General features: G+C 37.5%; 1 protein-coding gene across 1 annotated transcript; it reads left to right on the top strand.

Annotated features, from left to right (window-relative positions):
- The first annotated feature begins 657 nt into the window (after nt 1–657).
- On the top strand, nt 658–17,661 carry LOC140227511 (GDP-D-glucose phosphorylase 1-like). Its single transcript, XM_072307915.1, has 10 exons — nt 658–841; nt 1,649–1,765; nt 3,522–3,629; nt 4,104–4,307; nt 5,801–5,859; nt 6,288–6,390; nt 8,340–8,443; nt 10,910–11,055; nt 11,969–12,034; nt 13,538–17,661. Exons 1-10 carry the CDS (start codon nt 743–745, stop codon nt 13,657–13,659), a joined length of 1,128 nt encoding a protein of 375 aa, XP_072164016.1. The 5' UTR covers nt 658–742; the 3' UTR covers nt 13,660–17,661.
- Nucleotides 17,662–27,774: the final 10,113 nt, after the last annotated feature.

Genomic DNA, 27,774 nt, shown 5'->3' with positions numbered 1-27,774 from the left:
TGTCATATTTGACTGAAAGATCAGTCTGTATTTATTATTGGGGATATAATTCCGCGGAGACTACATCTGGCTCCACCGAATCCCCTCCACTACCAGCTCCTAACAAGTTAGTGTTTTAGACCAGAAAAAAAAAATGTTTTAAAACTCCTCCAGACAGACAGATTTTTCTGTCTATTTCTCTTCTGTTTAGAGCAACAACTTGTTTGAAGTTGGTCATATGAATAGACCCTGCCAGATTCCCTTGCCTAGGTCTATGACAACATTGTAATTTGTATACCCCAAGAATCCATGATAGGTTGTTTAACTATTCTTTGCTGGGTTATACAACCAATATTCTAACCAAAATGTGATACACAGTAGCTTAGCACAGCTTCTGCTGTGTAACTTTGTGTAGGCCTGTTGAATTGTATGGAACAGGATTCAAGTTAAGTGTCATGTTCAGACTGCTGGATTATTTGAGCCTTTCATATAATGAGAAAATTGTAGTGAGGTTGTATGGGTGGGTGCCGGGTATACATGTATGTGAGATTTCTTAAGATAACAGAGTGACTCCTTATGTAATGCAGTCAGACTTAGAATTTTATTAACTTTGGTAATTTACCAGATTTGGTAAATTTGGTAACTTTGGTAATTTGTCAGAGTAAAATGTAATATGTTTTTGTCTTCAGTAAGGGATATTATTTTGTTTTGCTTTCTTTCCTGTTGAAATTTGAATAATAAAGTACACATTCTCTGTCACTATATGATCTCCGTAGATATGGCCTCAGTGTTCAAATACTCGAGCAAAGACTTTGTGTCTCACATCCCTCCTGAAGCAGAGAGTAGAGAAGAGCGGAGTACAGTGAGTATGCTTTCCTGTCATGCCAGTATAATGCTAAAGGACTGTTCCTCTCAGTCTATGGTTATCAAGCCAGGAAAATGGTAATGATTTTTTAAAATGCATGTACAGTGTATTTTGCTGCGACTCCATTAAGGAAAAGATGAAGATAGATAAATGAATTGAATATATTCATTTATCCAGGTTTGAAAACAAAAGTATGTAATGCTGTAATGTCAAGCCTCTTGGAATAAGTCCCTGAAGTTGGTACTGGATACATATTAAAATACTAAGAAATCTGTGTGTGTGGTGGCATCCTTATGGCAGCAATGCCAAATGAAATGAGATATGTGACCAATCTATGCCAATTTGATTTCCCCAGTGAGATTTTTCCCATAGTCATTGATGTGTATTTAGACACCAGATAAGTCAGTTTTTAAACCACCATATGTATTCATGCTCAATACACATCTGTGCATCCTGGTGCAGAAGTGATACATTTATCATGTTTTGAAAGTTTTCTTGTACTTCTGTTGACAGTCAGTCATTTATTTGAGACTCTGATGCCTTTTAAAGATGATAATTGTTACTTTTTCAGCATCACAGAGGGTCTTAGATGGTCATGGTGCATACTGGCCAAGTATTGTGTGCTTCTCTCTGTGTATTTTAGTGTTCCATTTATGGTCATACAATTGTACATGTAGTTCTTTGAAACAGGAGTTCTCTGAGAAAATGTGAACATTGTAGCCATACATTTTTAGGGCAAATAGAGTAATTACAGGAATTTGCCTTGCATGTTTGATCTGAATTCATTTTCTTCATGTTCTTTAGTTTGACAAAGAATTACTGTCAAGATGGGATGAAGCAGCAGAGAAAGGTTTCTTCCGGTATCTCCTTGGCAACCTCCCAACAAGGGTCATTGAAGGGTCACATGGTTTTGTTGCTCAGGTGAGTCCTTTAAGTTGTCATTAATTTAAACTGAAAACATAAAATACCAAGCACATTTTTTGGATTACAAATCTACTGGTTTTGCAGTGATGAACAGACTTCCTTTTTGCAGACTCACAGATTATTTGTCATCTTCAGTTATTTATGATTTACATTTAAAACATTGATTACCTCCATTTACTGTAAAACAAGAAATATCGTGGCATGAAACTTTTGTGAATTGCAGTGGGCAGCTTTTTTGCGGCATGAAACTTTTGTGAATTGCCAATCATGATGGTGTACAGCATTCTGTGCATTGAGTACACAAAAAAATTTCATGAGCATTTTACTTTCGTGACTCTTGACTCCTTGAATAATTTTTGAAAGTTTCATGCAAGCAAAATTTTTAGTTTTACAGTAAATTTGCTCATGGATAAAAGTAGCCCATGGACTGGTGACGGCAAGTGAATATATGAGTTGTTGAAGTTAGAGAAAATACTGGATATATTTCTGTTCCCACTCTTCAACTGGGAGATGACTGTTAATTTCATGTGGGTTTGCGTCTCTGACTGGTGTGAAAAGTGACCCAAAATTGTGAAGTGATGCTATGTGTTTTATCCCACTCACACAAATTACTTACATACCAATATACATCAAATGGCTGTCTGGATATACTGATTGTGAAGTACAAAAACTAACTGTAATCTCAGTCATATGCCATTAATCAGGCAGGATTAGACCTGTAGTTTCGAATTATGCACATGTTGATACAGAAATATGGAAAGATTCTTGTGTGCAATGACTACAAGTTTGTACAGAGAGCAGTGAAGGAGGCATCAGTGTGCAGGCAATGTATTGTGGTTTAGAATTACCGAAATATTCCAATTCTCTGCAATGCCACATGTACCATCCAGTGCCTACACTGTATCCCCTTTCCCATCCAACTGCTTCAGTGAGCCTGTTGATTCACCAAACTCCTGAACACCCATAAAGTTATTGTGCCTGCCTTTTTAATCATTCAGCTTGCACCAGCTTTTGTCTGAAGCACCAATGGGTCATTTTATTCTTATGTAAAAGCAAGTTGTGGTATGTGGATTTTTATGCCTCCATTTCGTTGTTGTTGTTTTTGTGTGTGTAGCACCATCCTTTGTATACAGTATATGCTGAAAAGCCTGGTATATTTGTTACTGGGTTTTACCAGCATGATTGTTTGACCTCGTCCATGAAATAATCTTAGTCAGAAAAATGTGTGAAGGTTTATATTCTAAAATGCACAATAAGCTATATTCACATGAACAAACGGAGATCCAGAAGATAGGAGGATGTGAAGCTGATTCATAGCTGAGCACATCTGTCAAGTCGACCATAATGACTATTTCCAACTAAACTAGCATTTTGAACTCATATCAGACAAAGCATCTATCTTATTCCCTATTTCTATTGTTTGTTGTAAATCAAATTCGTCAAAGAATGCTTCTGATATCAGAATGGGACTACCTTCAACTGAATGATTCGCATATTAGAAGTGACATGTGCATTAGAAGTATTCCTTTGAATTTTCTGAAATATATTTAGTGTTCTCACTTAAACAAAAAAGTGATGCTTGCTTTTGCTCAAAATGTCATCCCAGTTTGTAGACTAATGAATGCATGAACAAATGAAAGAACAGATTGTGGAAGTTTTGAGGACTTGGTGAGAGGGCTGTGACTTTCAAGATAGCTTTTACACCTGTATGACTATGAGGAAAATTTGAAGATTTGTTGTATTTCATTTCCAGTTAAACGTCAAACGAGCCACTGATCGCCGAGTACCACAAGAAATCAAGAGTACCAAACAACCGTTCAAACCACAAGAATTCAACTTCAACAAGGTCAAACCACATGAAGTAAGTTGAAAAAAGGAAAACTGTCTTTTGTAATACTCACTATCCTGTACCTTTTTGTGTTTTCTTTCTTTCCATCTCAGTTAAATTCATTTAAACAGTTTTTGTATATGTTCACATGGTGTAAATGATTAAATGAATTCACTTCTGTTTTGATTGTTTGTTGAGTGACATTTGAATCTCAGATATTGCATTTTTAGAAGAATAACATTAGTTTTTTTTTCACAGATATGGCATCATGGCAAGAGGATGTGCTGCAACAAAATACAAGCTCTGCAAGCTTATGAATTTAAAATTTGAAATGCAAGCACTGCTGTTACTGTTTGCTTATTGTAGAGGTTTTGTGTGTTTGCAGGGATGATTGTACATGAATCATATTTTCTTGATAGGTCGAAGAAGTCCGGGATGCATCTGTGGGTACTATACAAGTGTGTTAAGGTAAAATGTCTTAACTCTCGTATAATGTTTGATGCACAGATTCTGATGGAATTGAGTCATGAAGGCAGTGATCCAACCTCTCTGCAAAATGGAATCTCCCACGAAGCCAATGGAACTCATACGGAAGGGGGCCAGTGCACTAACAATGATAGGGTAGAGAAGGTCCAGGTTATCATCAACATCAGTCCCCTTGAGTATGGTAATGTGCTTCTCGTCCCAAGACCGGAATTATGTCAACCACAGGTGAGATGAATGTTCCTGGAGGAGATAATGTATTAATGGAGAAGAGGGAAGGGGTTTGTGTCATGAGAAATGATGATCTGGTTAAATGCTGCTTTTTAACACATCTTTATTGCATGTGGTTACCAGTATATTGTTCCACATTCATATATTCCCACATAGTTTCTTTTAATTGGCCACCAGAATGTATGTTGCATTCTCCTTCTTTTTGTCTGATGAGAAAATATATGGATAACAATCAAACTCTTTAATGAGTGCCAAATGAATGGAGGGAGGGGTGTATTGCAGTCAGGGAGGTAATGGAGAATATTGTCCTACCTTACGTATGTTGCATTACCAATTAGTGTCTTTATTACGTAGTGTGCTGTATGTGCAGGCTGTGAAACTGAAAGATACATACAATACGTACATACATGTACGTACTCATGGGCAGTTGTCAAAGGTAATCAGTGATAGAATAGTGAGGTGCAATTTAAGATCAGTATTATAAACTATGTGAAGGAGAAATCAGAGGTGTATAATTGTGCTTTTATATATGTTAACCCTAACTAGGCCGGGGGGGGGGGGGGGCCTCCGAGGCCCCCCCTCGACGTTCCGCGCGATGTATCGCTAACGTGAAAAGCTATCGCCGCGACGTTTCGTTACTTTTTTCTGTCGAGTCTCCCGCATCTTTTGACACCAAATTTGCGATGCCCGGGCGCGCGGTTCCGAAGTTTCGCATAAATATGTACATGCATGTCAGACCAAAAATTGCTCAAAAACGTGAATTCGTGTACAATTTCAATGGAAACTGTGCTTACAGTCAAATTTCATAAAAGCATGATTATTTTGGGGTTTTATTGATTAAAATCAACTAATAACATGTTTTCTCGTTCGGAACAATGTCGTGCACAAGTTTCATCGAAAAAACAATGAAAAACATAAAGTCAAAAAAACAACGAAATACATAAGAAATTCAAAAAACAATAAAATACTTAAGAAATTTTTTTGGATGGCTCAATTTTTTTCTCTTATATTTGCTTAGGACACTAACAAGAATATTTACACATAAAAATGTGCCCATTTCGGGCTTTATTTAGTGATTTATACCAAATTGTCTGATTTCATGCATCATTATGCATAAATTAGCATAATTTAGCATAAATGACAATTTTTCAAAAATCTCACTCCGTAGTACTTTAGATTACATCATAGTCAATGTGTGTGCCAATTTTCGTTGCGATCGCGCGGTTGACGGCCGAGATCTGGAGGGGGGGGCCTGGGAGGCCCCCCCGGCTTTATGATCTACCTAAATAGCCCGGCCTAGTTAGGGTTAATATTCAGGAATTGTTTTGTTTTGTTTTCATTTTCTATCTGACATGATGGCTGGATAGCCCACGTTCAGCTGCACAAGCAGTTAGGAGCCTTACCTTGGCATCATGTGATGTACAATCTATTACTAATCAGCAGCTGGTATAATGCATCTGTATGACTGTATTTCCACTTTTTTCTTATAGATTGCTACACTTGAGATGATTCAAATTGGTGTGGAAACATTGCTGCTGAGTTCAAGCAGGTTTGTAAGATTGCATGTATTTATTTTTCTTTGACTTGTAATTGTCAAACCAATGAATGCTTGCTTTATGTGTCATTGTACTGCAAAAAAATAAAAAAATAAAAAAATAAAGAAGAAAAAAATGAAAATTTGGTTGGGCCTTAAATCTAATGGACAATGTAACAGTTTTTGCTCTATCTGCAGCAATAGTGCAGGATTGTCAATGTGAATAACGGCTGATACAATTCAGCTCTTTGCTTTGATACGATATTAAAGATTGAAAATAGAGATGTGCCAGTATTTTACATCATAAATTTCAATAGGTGGGTCTGTAGTTATCAGGGAGCTTGGTTGAATCCTTTGTTCAGTGTCTGAAATGAACTCACGTTTATGGTATTGGCATCATGATCAATGATGTCGGTGTTCACATGTCTTTGTTCATGAATCAGATCTTACCGGATCGGCTACAACAGTCTCTGTGCCTTTGCATCAGTCAACCACCTGCACATGCATGCCTACTATGTTGATCATCGACTTCCCATTGAATACATGGTGAGTGTATAGGGAGGCAGACTCCGCTTTTTACAAACAATTGTGTTGTTGCTGATTAATTGTTGGTTTTTTTTTTGGAATTATACTGTCATGTCAAAAAGAATAAACAAGTAGCCACAAACAGACTGAAACACACACACACACACACACACACACACACACACACACACTCCAGTGGATCAACAATTTATGCATTGACATACAAAAAATAAAGCTATGGTGGATGCTATCTGCCATTATTGCATACACTTCTTTTTCTTCCTCTTATTGTATGACATATGCATGGTTAGAGTGATCAGGCTGGGGTATCATCTGTTCTGTCTTTCGTTTCCTTGAGGCCACCTGGACAGCATCTGAAGGGGGCAGTCTTGCACAACATGCAGCACAATGTGGTCAGGAAAACCACAGTCACAGGCTTGGCTGTTGTTTTAACTTCTGCCTATGGCAGTGGTGGGCTGTCGTGGCATGGGTTGTGTGGATCCTATTAAGGGACACTCACAGCTTCCATGGAAGGTCAAAGCCAGTTGGTTTTGATGTGGGGTCCTTGATGAGGTCTTGCTTAGGAAATTCAGACCCTTCTCATAATCTTGGTCTTTCTTTGCATACCGTACTGTACTGGTAATTTCTCTACAATATCAATCCATCTGTATTCAGTGGGAAAAACAAAAAAGATAAAAGTGCTTTACAAAGTAGAGACTGAGACAATACTGGAATATAAAAAAACAACCAATTATGTATGGAAAGATGGTGGTAGAATAGAGAACTTTACACATAATTGTGTAGTTGTTGATTTCAATGTATGAGCTGAAAATTTTTGTTTCACTCTTGAGTATGGAAAAAAAAAATCACTCCTGTTTAGGTGCAAACAAGGACATCCTACAGTACATTGATCACTGTCAGTTGGGGTGAGAATGTGAATTAGGTGAGATTAACTACTTTGGGAAAGTGCTGATGAATGTAATCACCCATCCCTTTGCAAATTAATCAGTGTCATTTCTGCTTATAACCTATGCTTTGAAAGTTACGCATCAAAGCTCTTTACAATGTGAAATGAAGCCAACCCCACGGTCTCATTCATCACACGGCTCACATTGGTTTCCCGTGAGACTAATGGCAGCATATTATATACTGTATTCGCTATATATTTCGCGTGGGTTTTATTTTCGCGAATTTCGCGAGTCGGGAGCTATTTGCGAAATTAACAACACGCGAAAATATTACCTTCCAAAATGAATCCCTTGCCTTGACGATACGATCATTTTACGGCTTACCGAACAGACCATACTGACTAAGCTTGTTTACGTACATATAGCATGTCCATGTCTAACTACTAGAATCTCTAGTATACACAGCCCAGTCGCTGTGGTAGCATTCGTTGCTAGTAAGTTGAAAATTCACACTTTCTTTGCCACTTCATATTTTCTCTGGTCCCCCAATCGCGAATTTAACCACTCGCGAAAATGTGTGACATCGGCAATTCGCGAAAATTTATGTACGCGAAAATTATAGCGTATACAGTACGTGTCCTGATTTTGATCTCAGTCTTGTTTTGAGAGGATGGTTCCTGGTTGTATTGCTGATGCGTAAGACATAGTGTGGACCATGTTTCCATAAACTATCACAGTGCAGTAATGAATTGTCTAAAGAGGAGCTCTTTATCTCAAGTTCCTACACAGGCTCTTCCACACATAGTTAACTTGCAAGTGAAAAGCATGTCAGCAGTATGACAGTAACAACTGTCAAATGAATACTTCAAATGTCATCATGTAGCTATAAGAGAAAGAGAGATCTGTTTGTTTGTGTTTTGTTTGTTTTTGTGTGCATGCCTATAACAAAAACTATCGCACATATTGATGACCATGAAATTTATGTTGTAATAGGAAAGTGGTTTTCACAAGAATGATCAAGAAAACTAAAGCTGTGAAGTGTCTTTGTCTTTGTTTTACCAGCATACCAGGGAAGTGATTGCCAACAGATTTCATGAGACTGTCGACTGGTCAGCTCAAAGCTTCATGTTGGGATTGACAAAGAAGAATTATAAATCTGTCATCAGGTTTGTGCTTTTATGGCAGAAGTTACATGTATACATTCATGGACTGTCACTTAAATGGCATGTTACCTTAAAGAGTAGAGTATTTAAAAAAAAAAATTATTAAGAGTTATATTTGTGAAATCCCAAAAATTCACGTCAATTATAAGGCAGTAAATTGCCCTGTTAATATTATCCGTTGCTCTCCATCGTTCTTTGGTCACCTCAGAGTAACAGCTTTGATCATGTGCCTGTTACTTGACACATTCAACACCCCCCAATTCTTTGTGATCAGGAATGCAGCCCAGTTTTCCTTCATGTTTAGGGAAGAGGTTCACATTTTTTGCTTGTAGGGCATTGTTGGAGGAATATATATATATATTTTTTTTTTATGCCTCCGCCACGAAGTGGTGCCGGAGGCATTATGTTTTTGGGTTGTCCGTCCGTCCGTCTGTCCGTCCGTCCGTCCTTCCGTCCGTCCGTCCGTCCTTCCGTCCGTCCGTAATGAATTTTGTGGACAAGGTAACTATCAAAACCTGTTGAGGTATCCTAATGGAACTTGGCATGTATGTGTATTAGGGGGTGAAGTTGTGCCTATCAACTTTTGGGTGCACATGCTCAAGGTCAAAGGTCAAAAGGTCAAGGTCAAATACATAAAATTTCACTATTTCCACCATATCTATTGAATGCCTGAAGATATTTTCTTGAAACTTAGTGTATACATGTATTACCCAATTAAGACTCTCTGGTGAAAGTTTGGGTCATGAGGTCAAAGGTCAAAGGTCAAAAGGTCAGGGTCAAATACATAAAATTTCACTATTTCCACCATATCTATTGAATGCCTGAAGATATTTTCTTGAAACTTAGTGTATACATGTATTACCCAATTAAGATTCTCTGGTGAAAGTTTGGGTCATGAGGTCAAAGGTCAAAGGTCAAAAGGTCAAGTAAAAATATTAAAACTTCTTTTTTTTTTCCATACCTTGGAAAATTGTTCAAGGTATCTTCATGGAACATAGTATATACATATACTGACTGGAAGTGATTATCTAGAGAATGTAGGGTTCATGGGGTCAAAGGTCAGGGGTCAAAGGTCAAGTGCAACACTTCAAAATTTTACTATTTCCCTCCTATCATGCAATGCCAGCAGGGTTATTTTTTTTTACACTTGGTGTATGCATACATGTGTAACCTAATAGAAATTCTCTGGAAAGTTTTTTTTTTCTTCTTTTTTTGCCTCAAAGGTCAAAAGGTCAAAGATCAAATGAAAGTGCTGAACTAACTTTTTCCTCCATATCTCGGAAGTGGCTCAAGTTATCTTGAAACTTAGGACATATTATGCATGTTCTACCTGAAAGTAATTATCTTATGAATTTTAGGGTCAAGGGCCAGATGAAAATGGTAACAATTTACTATTCAATTCAGAAATTGCACTTTTTCTCCACACCTGTACCTTGAAAATTACTCAATGCCTAAATGTATGAATGGGTCAAAGTCGAGTTAAAGTCCTTAAATCCCTAGATACATGCTCTCCTATTCATCCAATTAAACCTACTAGGTCAAGGAAGGTGAACATTCAACACATTTGTGACAAACTTGTCATTTCAATATTTTGCCAATTTTGTGAAAATGTAATCACACATTGTCCACATGTACTACCTAGACCTATTGGGAAAATCATGCATTATGGCGGAGGCATACCAGTCGCCAAAGCGACATTTCTAGTTTTGCTATGTATTAGTTTATTTATTTTCATCCGTATGTTTCAATACATCATGCAAAAGCTCAGCAAGGCATGAGTCAAAGGATATATGCAAGTGCATTGATGATATCGAGTAATGTTATCACGTTGGTTCAGTTTTAAGCCTTGTGCATATTATGGAGATTAATAAGTACCTCCGTATAGTCCATGTTGTGACAAAATCCCTTGCCTGCTATCCTGGTGCAACTAAACCCACTGTTGGACTAGTAATGAATAAGCACTTGTCAAGTAGGAGTATGGGTGCCTTTAATAGTCTATTTGGGACTAGTGCTGAAAGTCACAGACATGTCTTTTGTAATGCCCAATAGGAACTACATGAATTACTGTAAAACATGATATATTCGCGGCATGAATTTTTCGCGAATTGGAGTAGACGGCCTTTTTTGTGGCATGAAATTTTCGCGAACTGCCACTGGCGTTCAATGCCTATACTGTGAAATGAGAAATGTTCGCGTGCATTTTAATTACGCAAATTTCGCAAGCACCAAGATTCGCGAAAATAAAATGCACGCGAAAGAACTTGTCTACACTGTATGTAAATTGAACGCCAGTGGCAATTCGCGAAAATTTCATGCCACGAAAAAGGCCGTCGCCTCCAATTCACCAAAATTTCATGCCGCGAATATATTATGTTTTACAGTAGTGTAGACAAGAACTTTTGCGTGCGTTTTAATTTCGCGAATCTTGCATCCCTCGTTTTACAGTATATCTCTCCCTTTTCTTGACAGGGACCTGTTCGCCATGGTGAAGCTGCTCCAAGACAAAGACATTGCTCACAATATGTTCTTCAGCAGAGGACTCACCCTGGGCCCAAACCCAGAAGAGGATGGTCAGACTGTTCGACTCTTACTCTGGCCACGGCTGTCCAGTTATGGTATGATACATCTTTAATATCCTGCCTCCAAATGAAGAAAGCATCAGCCACCATGTCATTATTTGTTACGCTGTAAAGGTGCCCATGCCAAATATCAGCTCAAACCACTGATGGGAATCATGAAGGAAAAGGAAGACTAAAAACAAAACAACTGAGTATGACAATATTATATGTAGTTTTGTTTTGAGTACTTTTTTTTTTAATGTCCAGAGTAGAAGCCAGTCAGTTTATTTCACTCTGCTATCGCCAGAACTGTAATTATCACCAGAAATGTAATTATTAGTGTGGCGTATGTGTGGCAGTACTCTCCGTCAAAATAGCTTTATCTGGATAAATCAATATTTCAGTATACATCCATACAAGGAGACCCATGGGTGAATGGACTTAGGAACATAATAATATTGTACATCTCATTTGTGGTGTCGAGTGTCAAGTGGAGTCAATGGAGTCTCCATATTGACCGTGCACCTCCCTGTTTAGTCATTGTTGTTAAGCTTTGTTTGACTTAGACAACTGGTTAGAGTGGTGCCACACGGCAACCATGGGACAGTTCTGTAGACAAACGCCAGAAATATTTCTGTCAAGTGCACAGTAAACCTCAATTTCAAAACCAAATCGACAACGAAGTAGTTTGTGCAGATGTGGTCACAACACAATGTATAGATCGAATGAGAATATGTGGACAGTCCAAGCAAGGAAAGGATTATGATGACACTAAATGCAACAGACTGACTTCAAGTACAACTGAATGTTTGTAGACATTGTAGGAGTAAGAGGAGTATCTGAAATTCCGTTAATTTCCGTCACAATGATCAATTTTGGTCATTCAGACTGTGATTATGAGACGGGATGTGTTTACATGACAACAATAGATGCTACAAGTGATGTCACATCCCTCTTTTTCTCTACACAGGTGTGAAAGCCAGTGATGCATTCAATGGAGCTTGCTGTGAGCTAGGGGGTCATCTACCGGTCAAAAGTGAGTAGCCAAGAACTCACTCCCATGCTTTTGTTGCTCTCTGTAGAGCTTCCAACTAGTGTGCTTCTACAATATTTTGTATGTTTTTTCTTCATCAGAATTTTTATGCCTCCGCAACGAAGTGGCCGGAGGCATTATGTTTTCGGGTCGTCCGTCCGTCCGTCCGTCCGTCCGTACTTCCGTCCGTCCCGTTTTGTTTTTGTCGATATCTCAAGAACCGTGTGGTGGTTTTACATCAAACTTGGTATGAGGGTATATCCTTGGGGGATAATACTTTGTGTGGATTTTAGGGTCACAGGGTCAAAGGTCAAAGGTCACAGGTTATTTTGTGAAAAAAAATTGAAATTTCATGTTTTTCTCCATATCTCGCAAATGGTTCAAGGTATCTTCATGGAACTTAGTATATATACTTGTACCGATGGGCAGTGATTATCTAGGGAAGTTGGGGTCATGGGTCAAAGGTCAGGGGGTCAAAGGTCAAGGTCAACTCCTCAAAATATCACTACTTTCCTTAAAATGCAATATGCCGGAAGGTTTTTGTTTTTGTTTTAACTTGATGTATGCATGTATTACCCAATATATATTCTGTGGGAAGTTTCTTGCCAAAAGGTCAAAGGTCAAAAGGTCAAAGGTCAAGTGAAAGTGCTGAATTGCACTTTTTCCTCCATATCTCAAAAGTAACTCAAGGTATCATCATGAAACTTACATAATTATGCATGTTCAACCTAACAGTGATTCTCTTTGGAACTGTGAGGTCAAAGGTCAAAGGCCAGGTTTAGATAATGCTATTTTCCCATTTGATACTGAAATTCAATACCTTGAAAATTACTCAATGCATAAACTTTTAAAAGGGTCAAAAGTCAAGTAAAAATCATCAGTTCCCCAAATACCTGCACTCTGACATTTTAATCATTCATCCAATTGAACCTAGTTCTAGGAAAGTGAACATTCAGCACATTTGTGGCAAACCTGTCATTTTAATATTTTGCCAATTGTGTGAAACTGTCATCACACATTGTCAAGACATTGTACTATAGACCTATTAGGAGAACCATGCATTATGGCGGAGGCATATCAGTCGCCGTAGCGATATATCTAGTTAGATTTTTTTTTTTTAAGTTATTGAATTGTTTGTTTTTTACTGATTTGATTTAGTGTGATTTAGTGTGTTTAGTGTTTTTTATAAGTATTTTCAGTTGCCCTCGTATACAAGTAAAATCCAATATGTAAAGACTTCCCAAGATCTGTTCCAAATAACCAAGTAATGACACTCCAGCATATCTGTTTCTGACAGAATGTTTGTCATTGTCAGTCTTGTAGTGCCCTTTTCATTTGTTGGTCTCCTTATGCTGCTATCCAGCTGATCCACCACTTGTGTATTTTTTCTCCTGCACGTAAAAGTGATTTGATTTCATCACAACAGTTTGCTACATTGAAAAGTGGAGATTAGAAATGCATCAGGCCAGATTCACACATATTTGTATTGTGTTTTCATGCCATTAGGGGAAGAACGTTTCAACAACCTGACCGAGAAGGAGTGCTGTGAGCTGCTCCAGAGTGATTCCCTGCCGGGAGAGGAGTACGAGAGGCTGAAAGCCGATATGAAGAGTATACTGCAGCAGTGATGACATCTTGGATGCTCTGTCTATATATCTTCTCCAATGGTGTCCCGCATTGAGGAGTGTATACTAGCTCTTTGCTGAATCTCATATCAGGGTCAGCGTCTTTGCAGAGTGCAGAGGCTTTCTAAGAATATATTTATATACTGTCCTATTGTCATGTACATCTTCTCTAAATATATGAATCATATGATGCTGAAATGACACATATATATGTGACTTTCCAACTCAAAACCTAGAAAAAGTAGGCCAAAATGAGTTTCCTCGTTTCTACATAGTTTAAAAGAGTAAGCTGTAAGCTTTGAAATGATATGTAACTTTTTAAAATTGGACCATCCTAGCCCATTCAAAAAGTAATTGAAATAAGAGAGGGGCAGGTCGTGCAGTTTCATAGAAAAGAAAGAAGAGCAGATTCAAAGATTAGGGTCACTCATGCATGCTGTGCAGAAGTATCAATATCCCAATGAAACAGTGCCTGTCCCCAAAAACATGGTCCAGAAATGTAAACTTTTGAGGCAGTCAACCCACATGACACACAGTAGGACCTCAATTTTCTGGATTCTCTGTTATCTGGAAATCCACTGGCTAATATTTTTTTTTAATGTTTCATTTATTTTCAGTAACAAGTCTCACTCAAAGCAAACACTAATTCAACCATTTTTGTGTGAATGCATGATGGGACATATTCCAATCATTGCAACGGACTGTAACTTTTAAGTCAGTTCATTAGGCAATGTCAATGACTAATGCTTACTTGTCACTGGAACTGAGTGCACAGCAGTGGTTACAGTACAATGCAGCAGTAGTATTCAGTCACAATATTGATCTCGTTGGTCAATATCAATCAAACAAACAATACATAAAAGGATTTTTTCTTGTGTTTCGTTTTATTTCTCTGTCAATTTATAAAACATGACAGTGCCGTACAGAAATCATAGTATTAGTAAATTGGTTTTGACATGTGTATAGCCCTAGCATGATATGCTAGGAAGTGCTGTATTTGAGCATATCTCTCTTATCCATACAAATCCATTATTCGCACGCCCGTCGGTCTTGATGTGGTAACATGATTGAGGTCCTACTGTATTTTGTCCATTACCGAGAATTCTAATCCGTGATCTTTCATAGGTTTTGAGCTGGGCAGTCGCGTATACAAGATAGGCTTGATCAACACACAAGATGTGTTACAATTTTGTGGCAAAATATGCATCTTTTGGCAATATCACTCTGAAGTAGGTACAGTGGGATTAAGCATACTTGCCTTTGTCATTTGTTTTTTAATTGTCAGATTGAATCAACATTGCAATCTTGTCAATTTCATTGTCATGCAGTCTAAATGTATTTATGCTTTCATTTTGTAAATAACCAGATGCATTGATTATATTCATATGGTTGGCATTGCAGTTGAAGTCAAAGATAAAATATATTCAAAAAAGCTCTAGGTTTTCATGTTATAATGTAAAGGGTCATGTTTGAAGTGAGGCCAAGACAGAGAAAATGTAGTTAGATGCATTGCATCATTGTGTGATCAGTTGATGGTTTTCCAACTGTTAAGTCAGTAAGCAATACTTCCATATATCCATTGACTTCCTGAGTGAAAGACTTTTCATTTGCTGATGATTGTATTTAAGAATGAAGGTATTCTTCCATCCCAAAAGGCAGAATGGAATTTCTAGACATATTCTACAAAAGGCAGTCCCTATCACCTAGCATTTATGCAGTTGAGTAAAGGTAGAAGCCTGAGTTATGATGTGAAATATTTAAAATTCTGTTGTCACATGTTTGATCAAAACTTTTGTGAAGATTTTTGATGTTGATGATCAATAACAAATAGCTCATTTTTTTAGCTGAATTTCTTCAAAGCAGATGCAAAAGGGCACTAATGAGAACCATAATTCTATTTGGAGATTAAGATTTGAAAGAAAACCAATTTGCCAGAGGTACAACATGATGCAAAGCTATGAAAGAGATGTTCAAAATCCTTGAATAGGTAGTCCATGAGCCAGCTTCAAAGATGGCCTTATTGATGGAGAATTCCTGCCCAGATATGGACAATCTGAAAAGAGAGAGTAAGATATTATATGCACAACAGTGAAAATTTTATCAAAATCGGATACGAAATTGTGAAGTTTCACTAATTTTGGTGCAACAGTTCTGGAACAGTTGATGTGAATATGCGTATGAGTGAGGTAATGATGTCTTCACCTCACTATTTTCCATTGATAGTGTCCATTGATAGTGTACAGAAAAAAAAAAAAAAAAAGAGTTTTCTGCTGTAAGATTGTGGAACATAATGTCATTCCCAGCTGAATAGCTTCAGAATGATGATCAGTCAGATGTATTCAGATTTTAAACTGGAGAAATATGTTTGAACAAAAAAAAAAAAAAAAAAAAAAAAAGAAGAAGAAGAAATAGAAGGAAGTTCAAAGATTTTGTGTACAAACTGTAGGGCAAATTGTGAGGGGATGACATCAACTCATTTGCATATTTATGAATTGTATACTGACTGTTCGAGAAGTGTTTTGTGAAAATAAATGAAGCTTCACACTGTCATAATTTTAATTCTTATCTGATTTTGATGAAATTTCCACCATTGTGCTCAATACAAGATTTTACTCTTTCTTCTCAGACTCACATTTAAAAGGACCAGAATTCCTGATTTTTTTTTTCACGAGCCTTTTAATGCGGAGTGATGGAAGTCAAAAGTGGAAGACATTGTATATATTCTTTTTGTATGCTATTTTGTGTACTGTTTGAAAGTGAAGGTTTTAGAGATACAACCTGTGTGGATATGTGTTATATTATGTGGTACATGTTTTACATGTTTTATGTTATGTTCTGAACTGGAGGCCAAAATTATTTTTAGAGATGGTTTAATCTTGAAACAGAAGTTTTAAACTGTATGAAATGAAAAGGTTTAATTGCACTTACATTGGCATATATTTCTCTGGAGAGAGAAACACTGAGTTTTCAGAAGAAAACAGCAAGATTGTTTGCATTTTTTCACAGTGCATTAGTTTAAAGTATATTTAGTCAACTAAAAAGACACCGAGTAAAGATGTATGATTTTGTTATACCCAAATTGTGTCAATTCACATCTGAACTTACTTTTGGCCCACTTTAATAACAATAATTGCTCAGTTCCTATATCCCAATTGCACCTGTGATGAACTTTGAACACTTAATAGAAGTGTTGTCTTTCTTCTGATGCTGTATTCTGAGTAACGTAACTTTTGTAAGAATATTTTATAGTATGCACTAATTATATCATATTTTGTGCCTTTTAATTGATATTGATACGAGATGATTTTCTTTTTATCATATTAGAGGCAAGTTTTATGTGAGTGCCATGCGAGTACTACCAGACAACTCAAAGCAATCAGAATCTGGGGAAAGTATGCAATGACTGTAAAATATGATGACTATGACGTTAGAGATTCTCAATTGGAATCAGGTCATGTAAAGTAAAATATGTGTGTCACTCAGTGAATTATTTGTAGGAATACTCTCTCATAGTGTTTATGTACATTTGAATTCTCTTAAGCACATAAAACACCATGTACACATTTTAGGAGTTGGATAACTGGAAGTTATGAGTTTCAAATTGATTTAGATCATGTGCGCTCTTTGCTCCTGGGTATGTTTTTGAAAGATAGATAGTAGAATACACGGCTTGTTATAGATTTTGAAAACCACCCCATGTAAACATTTGCGGAGATGTCTTTGTATTTCGCAATCTCCTGAAGGAAGTTTTGAGATCAGCCATACTTGTGAGGGTAAGGTGTAGGGCAGTATTGTTACAAAATTCAGCAATAAAGTGGTAATCAACATTCATGTACTTCAAAATAAGAGTGTTATTTAGTCTTGAGGAATCAATCTTGCTCATATTGCGCTGTCCTATTTACATTTATCCATATTTCTAGTTGAAATATTTGGTATCTTTTCAAAGTAAAAGCTCAAGAATGGGTAAGGCCTACTGTCAAACTATATAGAATTGCTTCTTTGGAGATGGTCCACAAATTCTATGGTAAAGCATCACTAGTGTATCCAGTATTGATAGGATGAAGTCAGTGTATCAACATTCATGGTATTTCAGTGCTAGGAACATGAGGAAGACATTCCTATCCATCTAATATGTTTGTCACACCACACTACCTCTGATTTTGTGCTGTTATGCTCATTCAAAATGTCAGTTGCAAGAAGTTTTGTCATATTGTCATTTTTTTCCACTTCTGTCCAAAGTGGAGGTTTACTCACATTATGATGCTCAATGATGATTTATCTCCTGGCTTATGTGCTTGATTTCATTGCGGGCTGCATTATGGTCAATATGACAGAAGCACCACTGTAGTTGATCATGAATGGCTCAAGTGTGATTAGTTACCAAGACTGAAAGAAGCGAATGGAATGGCAGAATACTGGTGTATCATATTATCGCGTGTATCAGTCTCATGAATATTAATATCCATTTGGTAGGCCCTAAGTTTCCCATTGTGCTAGGTGCCTGATAAAGACCAGTAACAGCATACAATAACTGACTTCAGCTTTTGGGGGGGGGGGGGGGGGAGAGAAGACAGCAAGCAAATTGCATGTGATCATTAGAGCTGTTACCATTGAATCTTCCATGATTCTAGCAAGATGTTATCATGAGGTTATTTCTCCTTCCAACTCATGCATACTGCATGTTATTTGCACCCTAATTGATATATGTATTTTTTCTCTCTCTTCCTCTTCACTGGAGAACCAAGGTATTTCATCTTCCCCCAGCATCAGATCTGATGTTAAGCACTTGTTCTGATTAAATTAGGTATGTAAGAGATTTCTTCACTCCCAAGCAGGTGTAATCAAATAACAATATAAATGTCATGTACATTTTCTTTCTTGATGTCAGCATAGGCATTTCAAGAGGCCATGGTGCTGAAAGTACAAACAAATGATGTAATTTGTAATGTTGTTATTCTGTTGAATGCAAAATAGTTGTTTGAAAGTCTTAATTTAACAGAAAAAAGCCCCACACCTAGAATAATTCAGAGGAACAGGATAAATGCATAGGTCAGTCCAAATAAAGGGTGAAAAGAGAGCAGTGCGTATTTTCCTATGACGTTGACAGGATGCGAGAAGTAGGAGTGTCTAATTCAAGGTGCTCACAGTATCCACCAAATATTGTCAAGAGATGGTATTGATATCAGCCTGCCATTATTCAGCTTTTAGCCTAATTGTTGTTTTTATTGTTTTTGTTGTGTATGTCTCTGAGAATGATTGTCTTTATCATTGGGTATGACCAGTTGAAGACCAGTTGAATGTGTTCCTATGATTTTCAGGAAAACATCTCTGGCAAGTAGTGAATTAGCACCTTGACTTCAATATGGTAGTTTGTCTGTTTTATAAGCTGTAGATTTCAGCTGGAACAAGCTAATGTTTTATTTGAGAACGCAGCACTCTGCAACATTCCCCATTCTGCGATTCGAACAACGACAACTTCCTGTGTTGTTATTGTGCTATAATTTTGTATTTGTAATTCTGTTGTAAACAGAAGAAATGGTTGAGCCTTCTGGACAGTTATTAGCTGCAACTTAAAGGACAAGTTCACTTTCTTAAACATAAGGATTGAGAGAATGCAGCAATATTAGTAGAACACATTAGTGAAAGATGGACAGAAAATGGACAGTCGATGCAAAAGTTATGAATTTTTAAAGTTTTTGTGTTGGAACCGCTGGATGACGAGACTACTAAGGTTCGCAATGTCATATGAGTACAACATTATAAAGAAAATGTAAAGAAAATTCAACATATTTTCATTTTTTTTTGCATAATAAAAGAGCACTTGACTTGCCTCTTTCTAAAGGCAATGGGAATAATATTACCCATAACATATGTCAGTAACGAGTCAAGGGAATGTGTACTTTTTTCAAGAGATGAAATTTTGTGAAATTCTCTTTATATTTTCCTTATATTGTTGTACGCATGTGACATCATACACTGCAGTAGTCTTCTCATCCAGCGGTGACTGCACAAAAACTTCAAAAATTCATAATTTTGAACCGATCGTCCGATTTTCCTCAAACTTTCAGTGATGTGTTCTACTAATATTGCTACATTCTCTCAATCCTTATGTTACTGAAGGTGAACTTGTCCTTTAAAGAAGAATGAAACTTTTTGCACTTCATGTCTGTTCAAGGTGTTGGTAGCATTGGAGGAGGCACTATTGTCAAGAATCTTCTTGTTTTGCCTGTTGCATGCCACAACTTGCCACATGATTTCTGTGCTGCATGCACTCTGTAATGGCAACTGAAATGTGGTTACTGCTGCTGCCAACCATGTGTGTTTGATGTGATAAACAAAAAAGTGTTTTTGTTCAAGATTATTGCCTACATTTCCTACAGGGAGCTGCAGGCCGTCTTTGAATATGGGGGTAGGGGCAAGGTTAGTGCTTGTGGTTGGGTCAAGCATCAGTAGTACCTCTCCCTTCTCCTTTTCACTGCAGAAAATTATATAAGAGTGAATCTAACAATGCGCTCTAAATGTCCAGCTTATTTGTGCCATATTATCTTAGTTTCAAAGAGTAGACTACCGTAGGATTTCGGCCAAGATTTCTGTGTGTTTGTTTTATCATTTCAAAGCCAAATGCTATCAACATTTTGCAGTTCCATAGTTTCTGTCATTTTGTTCTATTATCTGAATGTGAGTCAAGATATCTCCGTACAAATCCATGTTTATTGAAAGATTTTTAAGCATATTTTTTATATCAATTCAAGGTGAATGTGTGTGAGAGAAGAATGAGAGAACACCATCTACCTTCCATTACTAGTAACTGATATTCAAACTTGATGGGGTTTTTTTTAATCATGTTCAATTTAATACGAGTATCTCTTAGGCTCTTTTCTAAAGACTCCAACTCTCCCATTCTCCTGCTTGAGTTTGAATTTCTCTTGCTTTAGCTGTGTGTCTCCTGCTGAAGACATAATTATTTTCTCTTGCTTAGAATTTAGCTTTCTCCCACCCAACATTAGCTACGTCATATAAGCTCAAAATCAAGGCTAAAATAGCACCAGAGAAACATCTTGAATCTCAGAGCTTCGTGATGTGTGCTGCTGGCACATACTGTATTGTGCGCATGATTGTGCAATCAACTGTCCCTAGTTTGCTAGGGATTTCCTGGCAAGAGAATCTCTTGTTAAAGAGGTGCTTGAGGTTGAGGTTTCTGCATTGCCAATGGGTGTTTCACAACACAGAGTCAGAATACATGTATTAATGCTGGTGTCAAGACACAGAAAAAAAAGGATTACCTTTGCAGTCATCTGCTCACGAAATACGTGTATGTAGTACATGTACTGCTTATATTCTCTTGTGCAGACCAGACAATGATGAATAGAACTGAAATCTATTTATTTGTTCTCAAAGTGTTTAATACTTGCGCTTCTCAAGAGATCCACATAATTATTTTTCAAAATATCAAGGCTGTTAGACTGCCTTTGGCTGTGACTTCTCTATTTTTGGAAGCAGTCACTGTGCGTTCAAATTTATGAAATTCTTCCGTCGAGCGGTTTTTATGCAGCTAATTGACAAATTGCCCTACATCGACGTAAATAAGCACCTATCATGGCTACTACTAAAACACTGATCAATTCTGGGCTTATTTACGTCGATTTAGGGCAATTTGTCAATTAGTTGCATAAAAACCTCTTGACAGAAGAATTTCATGAATTTAAATGATTACGCAGTACCTGCTGCGTGCTTATAGGATTAGAACCAACATTTGCTGTTGGGCGGAAGCTCAGTGGTCTAGTGGAGATGATGCCTGTCCGGAGATCAGGAGGTTGTAGGTTTGAAACCTGCTCGAGTACGTACGCCCATGATTTCTTTTATCATGGCTACTACTAAAACACTGATCAATTCAGTGCTTCTTTACATCGATGTAGGGCAATCTGTTTATCAATTACTGTAGATGTTATCATTATTGTTCTTTTACATTCCTGCTGTACTTGATTTTTGCTCCGTGAGTAGAGGTGCTCTGTTGCATTATGTGTAAAAAAAAAAAACAACAAATGAACTTGCTGAACTTCATTCCTTTTTATATGCTGTAGTAATATTGTTAAACTATGTCTCTCCTGCTTCATGAAAACACACTATACCGTGTTTTTCTCCTGCTGGTGCCTGTATGGAAAACTTTCATGTATGCTCAAGGGAGAAATAAAAACGGTATTGTACTGTTTAGAACAGTGTATGCAGCATGAGTTTCTGATTTGTAGTTGTTGTGCCAAGTAAGAGTTTCATGCCACACAGTGTTTGTCAATTTGGTTCAAGTCATCAATAACAAGTATGTGGAAATAGTTCCTGGGTGACTTACTGCTACAAAATGAGATACAATTACATTTAGAAGTGTGAAACCTGCATTCACTTATGCATTTTTTACCATTGACCATGCATGCTCCTGCTTCAAATTGCACATGTTTTGTTCAGTCAGACATAACAGCAAATAATTCGACTTTTGCGTCACACTTGGATGGAGAATAAGCCATGTGACTTCAAATGAGCTTCCCTACACTCAAAGATCCAAAATACTTTCGCTTGAATAACTAGATAATGTTTAACATGCATTCTAAAATTCTGCCTATTCCAATCGAGGAAAATTCAGACACTTAAAGCCTTCGCCGCCCCATTGTTAACTCTAGCAGCACAAACAATCGCTCTGTAGAAATGTTATTCAAGGACCAAAAGTGCAGATTTGATGATTCATCTAGAAGACCATTTTATTTCTAAAACTCCAAATGAGTGTAAAACGAATGCAACATTAAGGGAGACTCTGTATATACTTACATGGAACATTTGCCGTTTAATCTGCCAATTATTGATTATTTGGAAAAAATATGGAAGAGAGCTAATGCATGCACATGTGTATACTTGTTTGTTTGTTTGTTTGTTTTTTCCTTTTTTTTTCTCCCTTTTGATTTTCATGCATATAGCGACAATGGTGGGATTAATGTACCTACATTTGTGAGTTATGTGTGTATGTGGGGGTAGTTATGTATGGGAGGAATGGATGGGATATTACGTGGGTAGGGTTTTTTTTTTTTTTAATGTGGGGATGGTGGTTAATGAATAAGAATAGGATTGAATTACCTCAGTGTATAAGGGAATAGGTAGGTTAAAGGGATCGTATAGTTTGGTTGAGACCTAATTTCAGGTTTCCAACATTTTTGGGGAGAAAATGAGAAACCTCTTATGAATATGAAAGAACGTGTAATTCCAAGAGGAATTCAACGTTTATTTGATGAAAATTTGTTTTAAAATGGCTGAAATATCCAAAAATGAGAGATCCTAAAAAGAGGTGGGACCCACATTTTATTAGGATCGCTTTGTTTTACTCTGTTTTTGGATATCTCACAGCTATTCCAAAACCGATTTTCATCAAATCAATTTTGAATTCCTCTTAGAATGGTATGTTTTATACTATTTCATAAGTGGTTTCTTGGTACAGTATCTTGGAAAAAGTTAAAAGCCCGATCCTCATCTCTGCCAATACAATACTATCCCTTTAAGGGGGTAGGAGGAAGAAAAGGAGGTAAGGGTGGGGTATATAATTATGAAGGGTAGATTAAGGGATTAATAATAAGTGAAGAAATACTTTTGCTTGTTTTGGGAGATGGGAAGTTGTGTTTTGAAAAATTTATTTACATTTGTCTAGTGTACATATTGACAGGAGATATGCTTTCTATATTCACTTTGTATATTTGCATATTTGAGCATGCAATTCTTGAACAGTCTAGAATGATTCAAGTGTATGACATCAGGAGGCATTATATTTTGTATGATATTATGCATTTTGTAAAACATATCAATGGAATGTATAACAACGAACAAAATAGAAGTGAAATTAAAACGAAATTGGAGGAAAATTTAATAAGAAGAAAGAAGTGCGGGAGAAAGCAAAGGAGAAGGGAAATAAATGGGGAGAAGAAGGAAGAAAGAGAGCGGGGGAGGAAGGGGGAGAGAGGAAGGCTGAGAAAAAAAAAAATAGGAAGAGATTGTTGAGCGGAAGACGGGTAGGGACCACCAGGCGGCTGCAAAACCATGGAAACTCCATCCTCCCTGGACCGGAGATCATTTCGCAGCTTGTTGAGATGCGGCGATAGTGAGCAATCTCCGCTTCTACCGACAAGATCTTCCTCGCTCTTGGCCAAGATGCCGGAGGGAGGCCGGGCATCAATGTTAATGAGCGATGACTCATGCATGGGGTTTACAATAAGACCTACACAATGGCACATGCGTGCAGTCGGAGTTCCTTGGACGCAGCGGGATACCGCGCTTTGCTGATGGACATTCATTAATAGCCAGGGGTTCTAGCGTGAATAATTCCTTGCATAATCCTTCCGAGCATTAGTGCCTCTTTTACATTTTCCTTTCTGTCTTCCGCGCGCTCTCTCCCTTTCTTCCTTTTTCCTTATATGAATATAAAGAGAGAAGAGGGACATATTTGCACATAATTATATTTGGTGTTATGCATGCACGTATAAATATGATTACAACTATATTTTTTAATATCTATCATATTTCTCTCATAAATTATACTTGTCATGTTTTTCTTCTTCGTATAAACATTTGTCGTTACAAATGCGCGCCATCCTCGTGCAATCTGACTGTCTGTCTCTCTCTCCCTCTCGTATAATAATACATCACAATATCCCTGTATTCTCTTCCCCCCCCCCCCCCCAATCTTTGCACAAGGCCGATGCCAACGCTCTCTAGTGACGTGATATTTGGTTGGTTTATACTATAAAAGTTATTTCAAAATTACATTACGCTATATATTTCCATTTAGCTCAGCTGTGATTCTATTAATTTCTTCTATTGTACACGATGATGGTAGATATAAATTGTTTGCATTGTCCTCAGTTTGTTATCCTACTGTGTCACTCCTACAATATGGTATAGCAACACTGAAACTTCAAAACTGAAAGATTATTACACGTATTTTCTCTTCCAAGTTTAGATATTTGTGTGCAAGGGGTATGACTGTATATCAGTCCAGTGATTTTACGAGTATACGAGTATAAGATATATATAATATACTGTGTAGAAGAATGAGTATAACACAATGCTGGGATATCTCTTCAAAATATTCCCATTTCAATGATTAATGGTGTGTTGGAAAGAGCCTCCACCCTCCCCACCCCCACCCCCCAAAAAGGGGGAGAAATCTGATGATAATGAGTGTTTCGAGGTAGTTAAGTTTTAGAAAAGAAAGTCAGAATGAATGATACAACACTTTATCATGTCATAATTTGAGATGGTATACTGCTTGTATAAACACAGAACAAAGCACTGTTCGACTTCAATTCAATGGCGAAATAAGTAATTGAAAATGCGTAATCTAGAACTTAGAAGCAGCGGCACACACTTCTCTCAGTGGCACAAGGAGGCTCAAGAAACATACTTCGTCGAAGACAGCTCCGTCACGCAGAGCACAAGCTTACTGATATTGATGGTTTTCCACAAAGAAGGAGAAAAAAAAAATACCCGGTTTGTATATAAATTTCTGTCAAGCGTGTGTGATTAACGCTCTTGACTTTCCGCCGAGCGGCGTCCAGCGGCTTGTAGGACAAAAGTCTGATTTATAGCTAAACAAAGCAACTGTTTGTGAAAGGGTAATTAGTGAAGGAAGGAAGCGGATGAAAAACCGAGAGGCGAAGAGACCGTCGCATAAACTCTGCCATTCTGAGGAACAAAAGTGAATCTGCTGTGATTACGCAACGCTCTGTCGTTTGGCAAGCGGCGACACAGCCTTTTGGCAGTGCGTATGACAGCTGTTACCATCGTGATTATTCATGGTAATCTAAGAAGACATGTACAGTGTTTGGTCCTCAGAACTTACGCGTGCTATAAAAGAACTCCTGCCGTGATATATACGGGTTGATTACTAGTATATAGGCCTATCTTGTACTGTCCAAAACAGCAAAGGAAGCTGGTACTATAACCATGGGGGTGATATCCTCTCACCTCCCTGCTATAACTGAGTGAAATGTGAACGAAAGGACTTAAACATTAATAACATAAAACAATGAATGTGACAATACGCTTTCGGAAGTAAAGTAATTGTTTTGGGATGACGTTTTGGTTGCATAGTCAAATCCAAATTTCTACATCTCTTTATCTCTCCCTCTCATTGTGTGTATGTATATATATATATATATATAATTATATATATATATATATATATATAGTGTGAGATATGAGAAAGGAAGGAGAAAATCGGTGCGTAGCTTTGACATTATTATTCCTCTTACTGTTTGTCCTTTTCGGAAAAGCGCAAGAGTTGAAAAATTGGTCTCCGCCGGGACTCGAACCCGGGTCTTTGGCATGGAACGCCAACGCCTTAACCGCTCGGCCACGGAGACGTCATAGCGGTTCAGGCAGACCCAAGCTCGAATACCCGACGGACCAACCTTTCAACTCTTTGACTTTATGCACACGTTCCTTTTTGGGGCAGAGAGTTATGAATAATAACCACCCGCGTGCCTCAGCTGGATCTTCTAATGAGATTCACGTAGCGGTGAATTGGGATAATGTTTTTTGTGAAAGAAGTCACCACTACAACAGCTTTTTGGCTTCTCCTGGATAATTTTGCAGATTATGTGAGATATGAGAAAGGAAGGAGAAAAATCGGTGCGTATCTTTGACATTATTATTCCTCTTACTGTTTGTCCTTTTCGGAAAAGCGCAAGAGTTGAAAAATTGGTCTCCGTCAGGACTCGAACCCGGGTCTTTGGCATGGAACGCCAACGCTTTAACCGCTCGGCCACGGAGACGTCATATATATATATATATATATATATATATATATATATATATATATATATACATATACATACATATATATATATATATATATATATATATATATATATATATATATATATATATATATTCATATATTTATATATCAATACATACACATATACATATACAGTACATATACATGAGAGGGAGATTGAGGGATGACGTAGAAAATATTGATATGACTTATCATGACATATTCTGGTCTTGTTTATATTGTGCACAATATAAAGGCTAGTGGGACAAAGTGCTAAAACATTGAAGGGGATGCCTTCATAATTATCACTGTATATCCACTATTAGTCACAGGAAATTTCGATTCTCGTCTCAGACGAAGTCGTGGATTTTTAACAGCAGCCATAATGGAGCTGTGCATATGGATTTTACATGATACCGTGTAGATAACGCACGGAAAATAGTTGAAGTATCAGGCAGGGGGAAAGTTGGTTATCTTCCCTCATTCCTGTACAGGTATACAATCAGAGTCTTTTTTTTTCAGATGATATGATTACACACCAATAACAATGCATGATGTATTTTGCATGTGCATACTACCGAAAAAAAGTGCCGCGCACCCCCAATAACTCTTTCTCTCTCTTATCACTTGATCTTTTGTTTGACATCCACTCAAGATACTGTTCTTCACATCTCATTCGTGGCAGCATAATAAATAAGGGGAGCTATTGAATCACGCAAATAACCATCTCGAGCTCCGCCGTTGGACCTTAGACATTGACACTTTCAGCGTCGCCTGTCGATCGACGAGGCTGGGTGATGCCGGGCGGGGTCATGCCATGTTTTGTTGTTGTTTTTCTTTCACTTTATGCCGCTTCTCCTGTCTTCATTAGATCTGAAAGAGTATTGGAGTGTATTAACCACTCCTCTGATACCAGGGAGTTGGTGTCGGATGTGAGTGTGTGCGCGTATATTGTATATAGGCGAGCTTCTTTGTGTGTATGTGCGTGTGCAACCAATGAATGGGAAAGACAGGGAGAGCGAGAGAATGTGTGTGTGTTTGTGTGTGTGTGTGTGTGTGTGTGTTTGTGTGTGTGTGTGTCTGTGTGTGTGTGTGTGTGTGTGTGTTTGTGTGTGTGTGTGTGTGTGTTTGTGTGTGTGTGTGTGTGTGTGTGTGTATGTATGTGTGGAAGAGAGCAATAATATGCCGTTGCATTATATCCATTGCAGTTCGATATAATCTTCGTGCCTTCTGCCCAAAATAGTAGTTTTGTCATTGAAATGGAGATATAGCTGTATGTTTTCATCTATCCATATTATGTATGTGTGTAT

This window comes from Diadema setosum, chromosome 1 (assembly GCF_964275005.1).
Source record: "Diadema setosum chromosome 1, eeDiaSeto1, whole genome shotgun sequence".
Classification (NCBI taxonomy): domain Eukaryota; kingdom Metazoa; phylum Echinodermata; class Echinoidea; order Diadematoida; family Diadematidae; genus Diadema; species Diadema setosum.
Note: the sequence above shows the minus strand (reverse complement) of the source record. Positions and strands in the feature narration are given on the sequence as shown.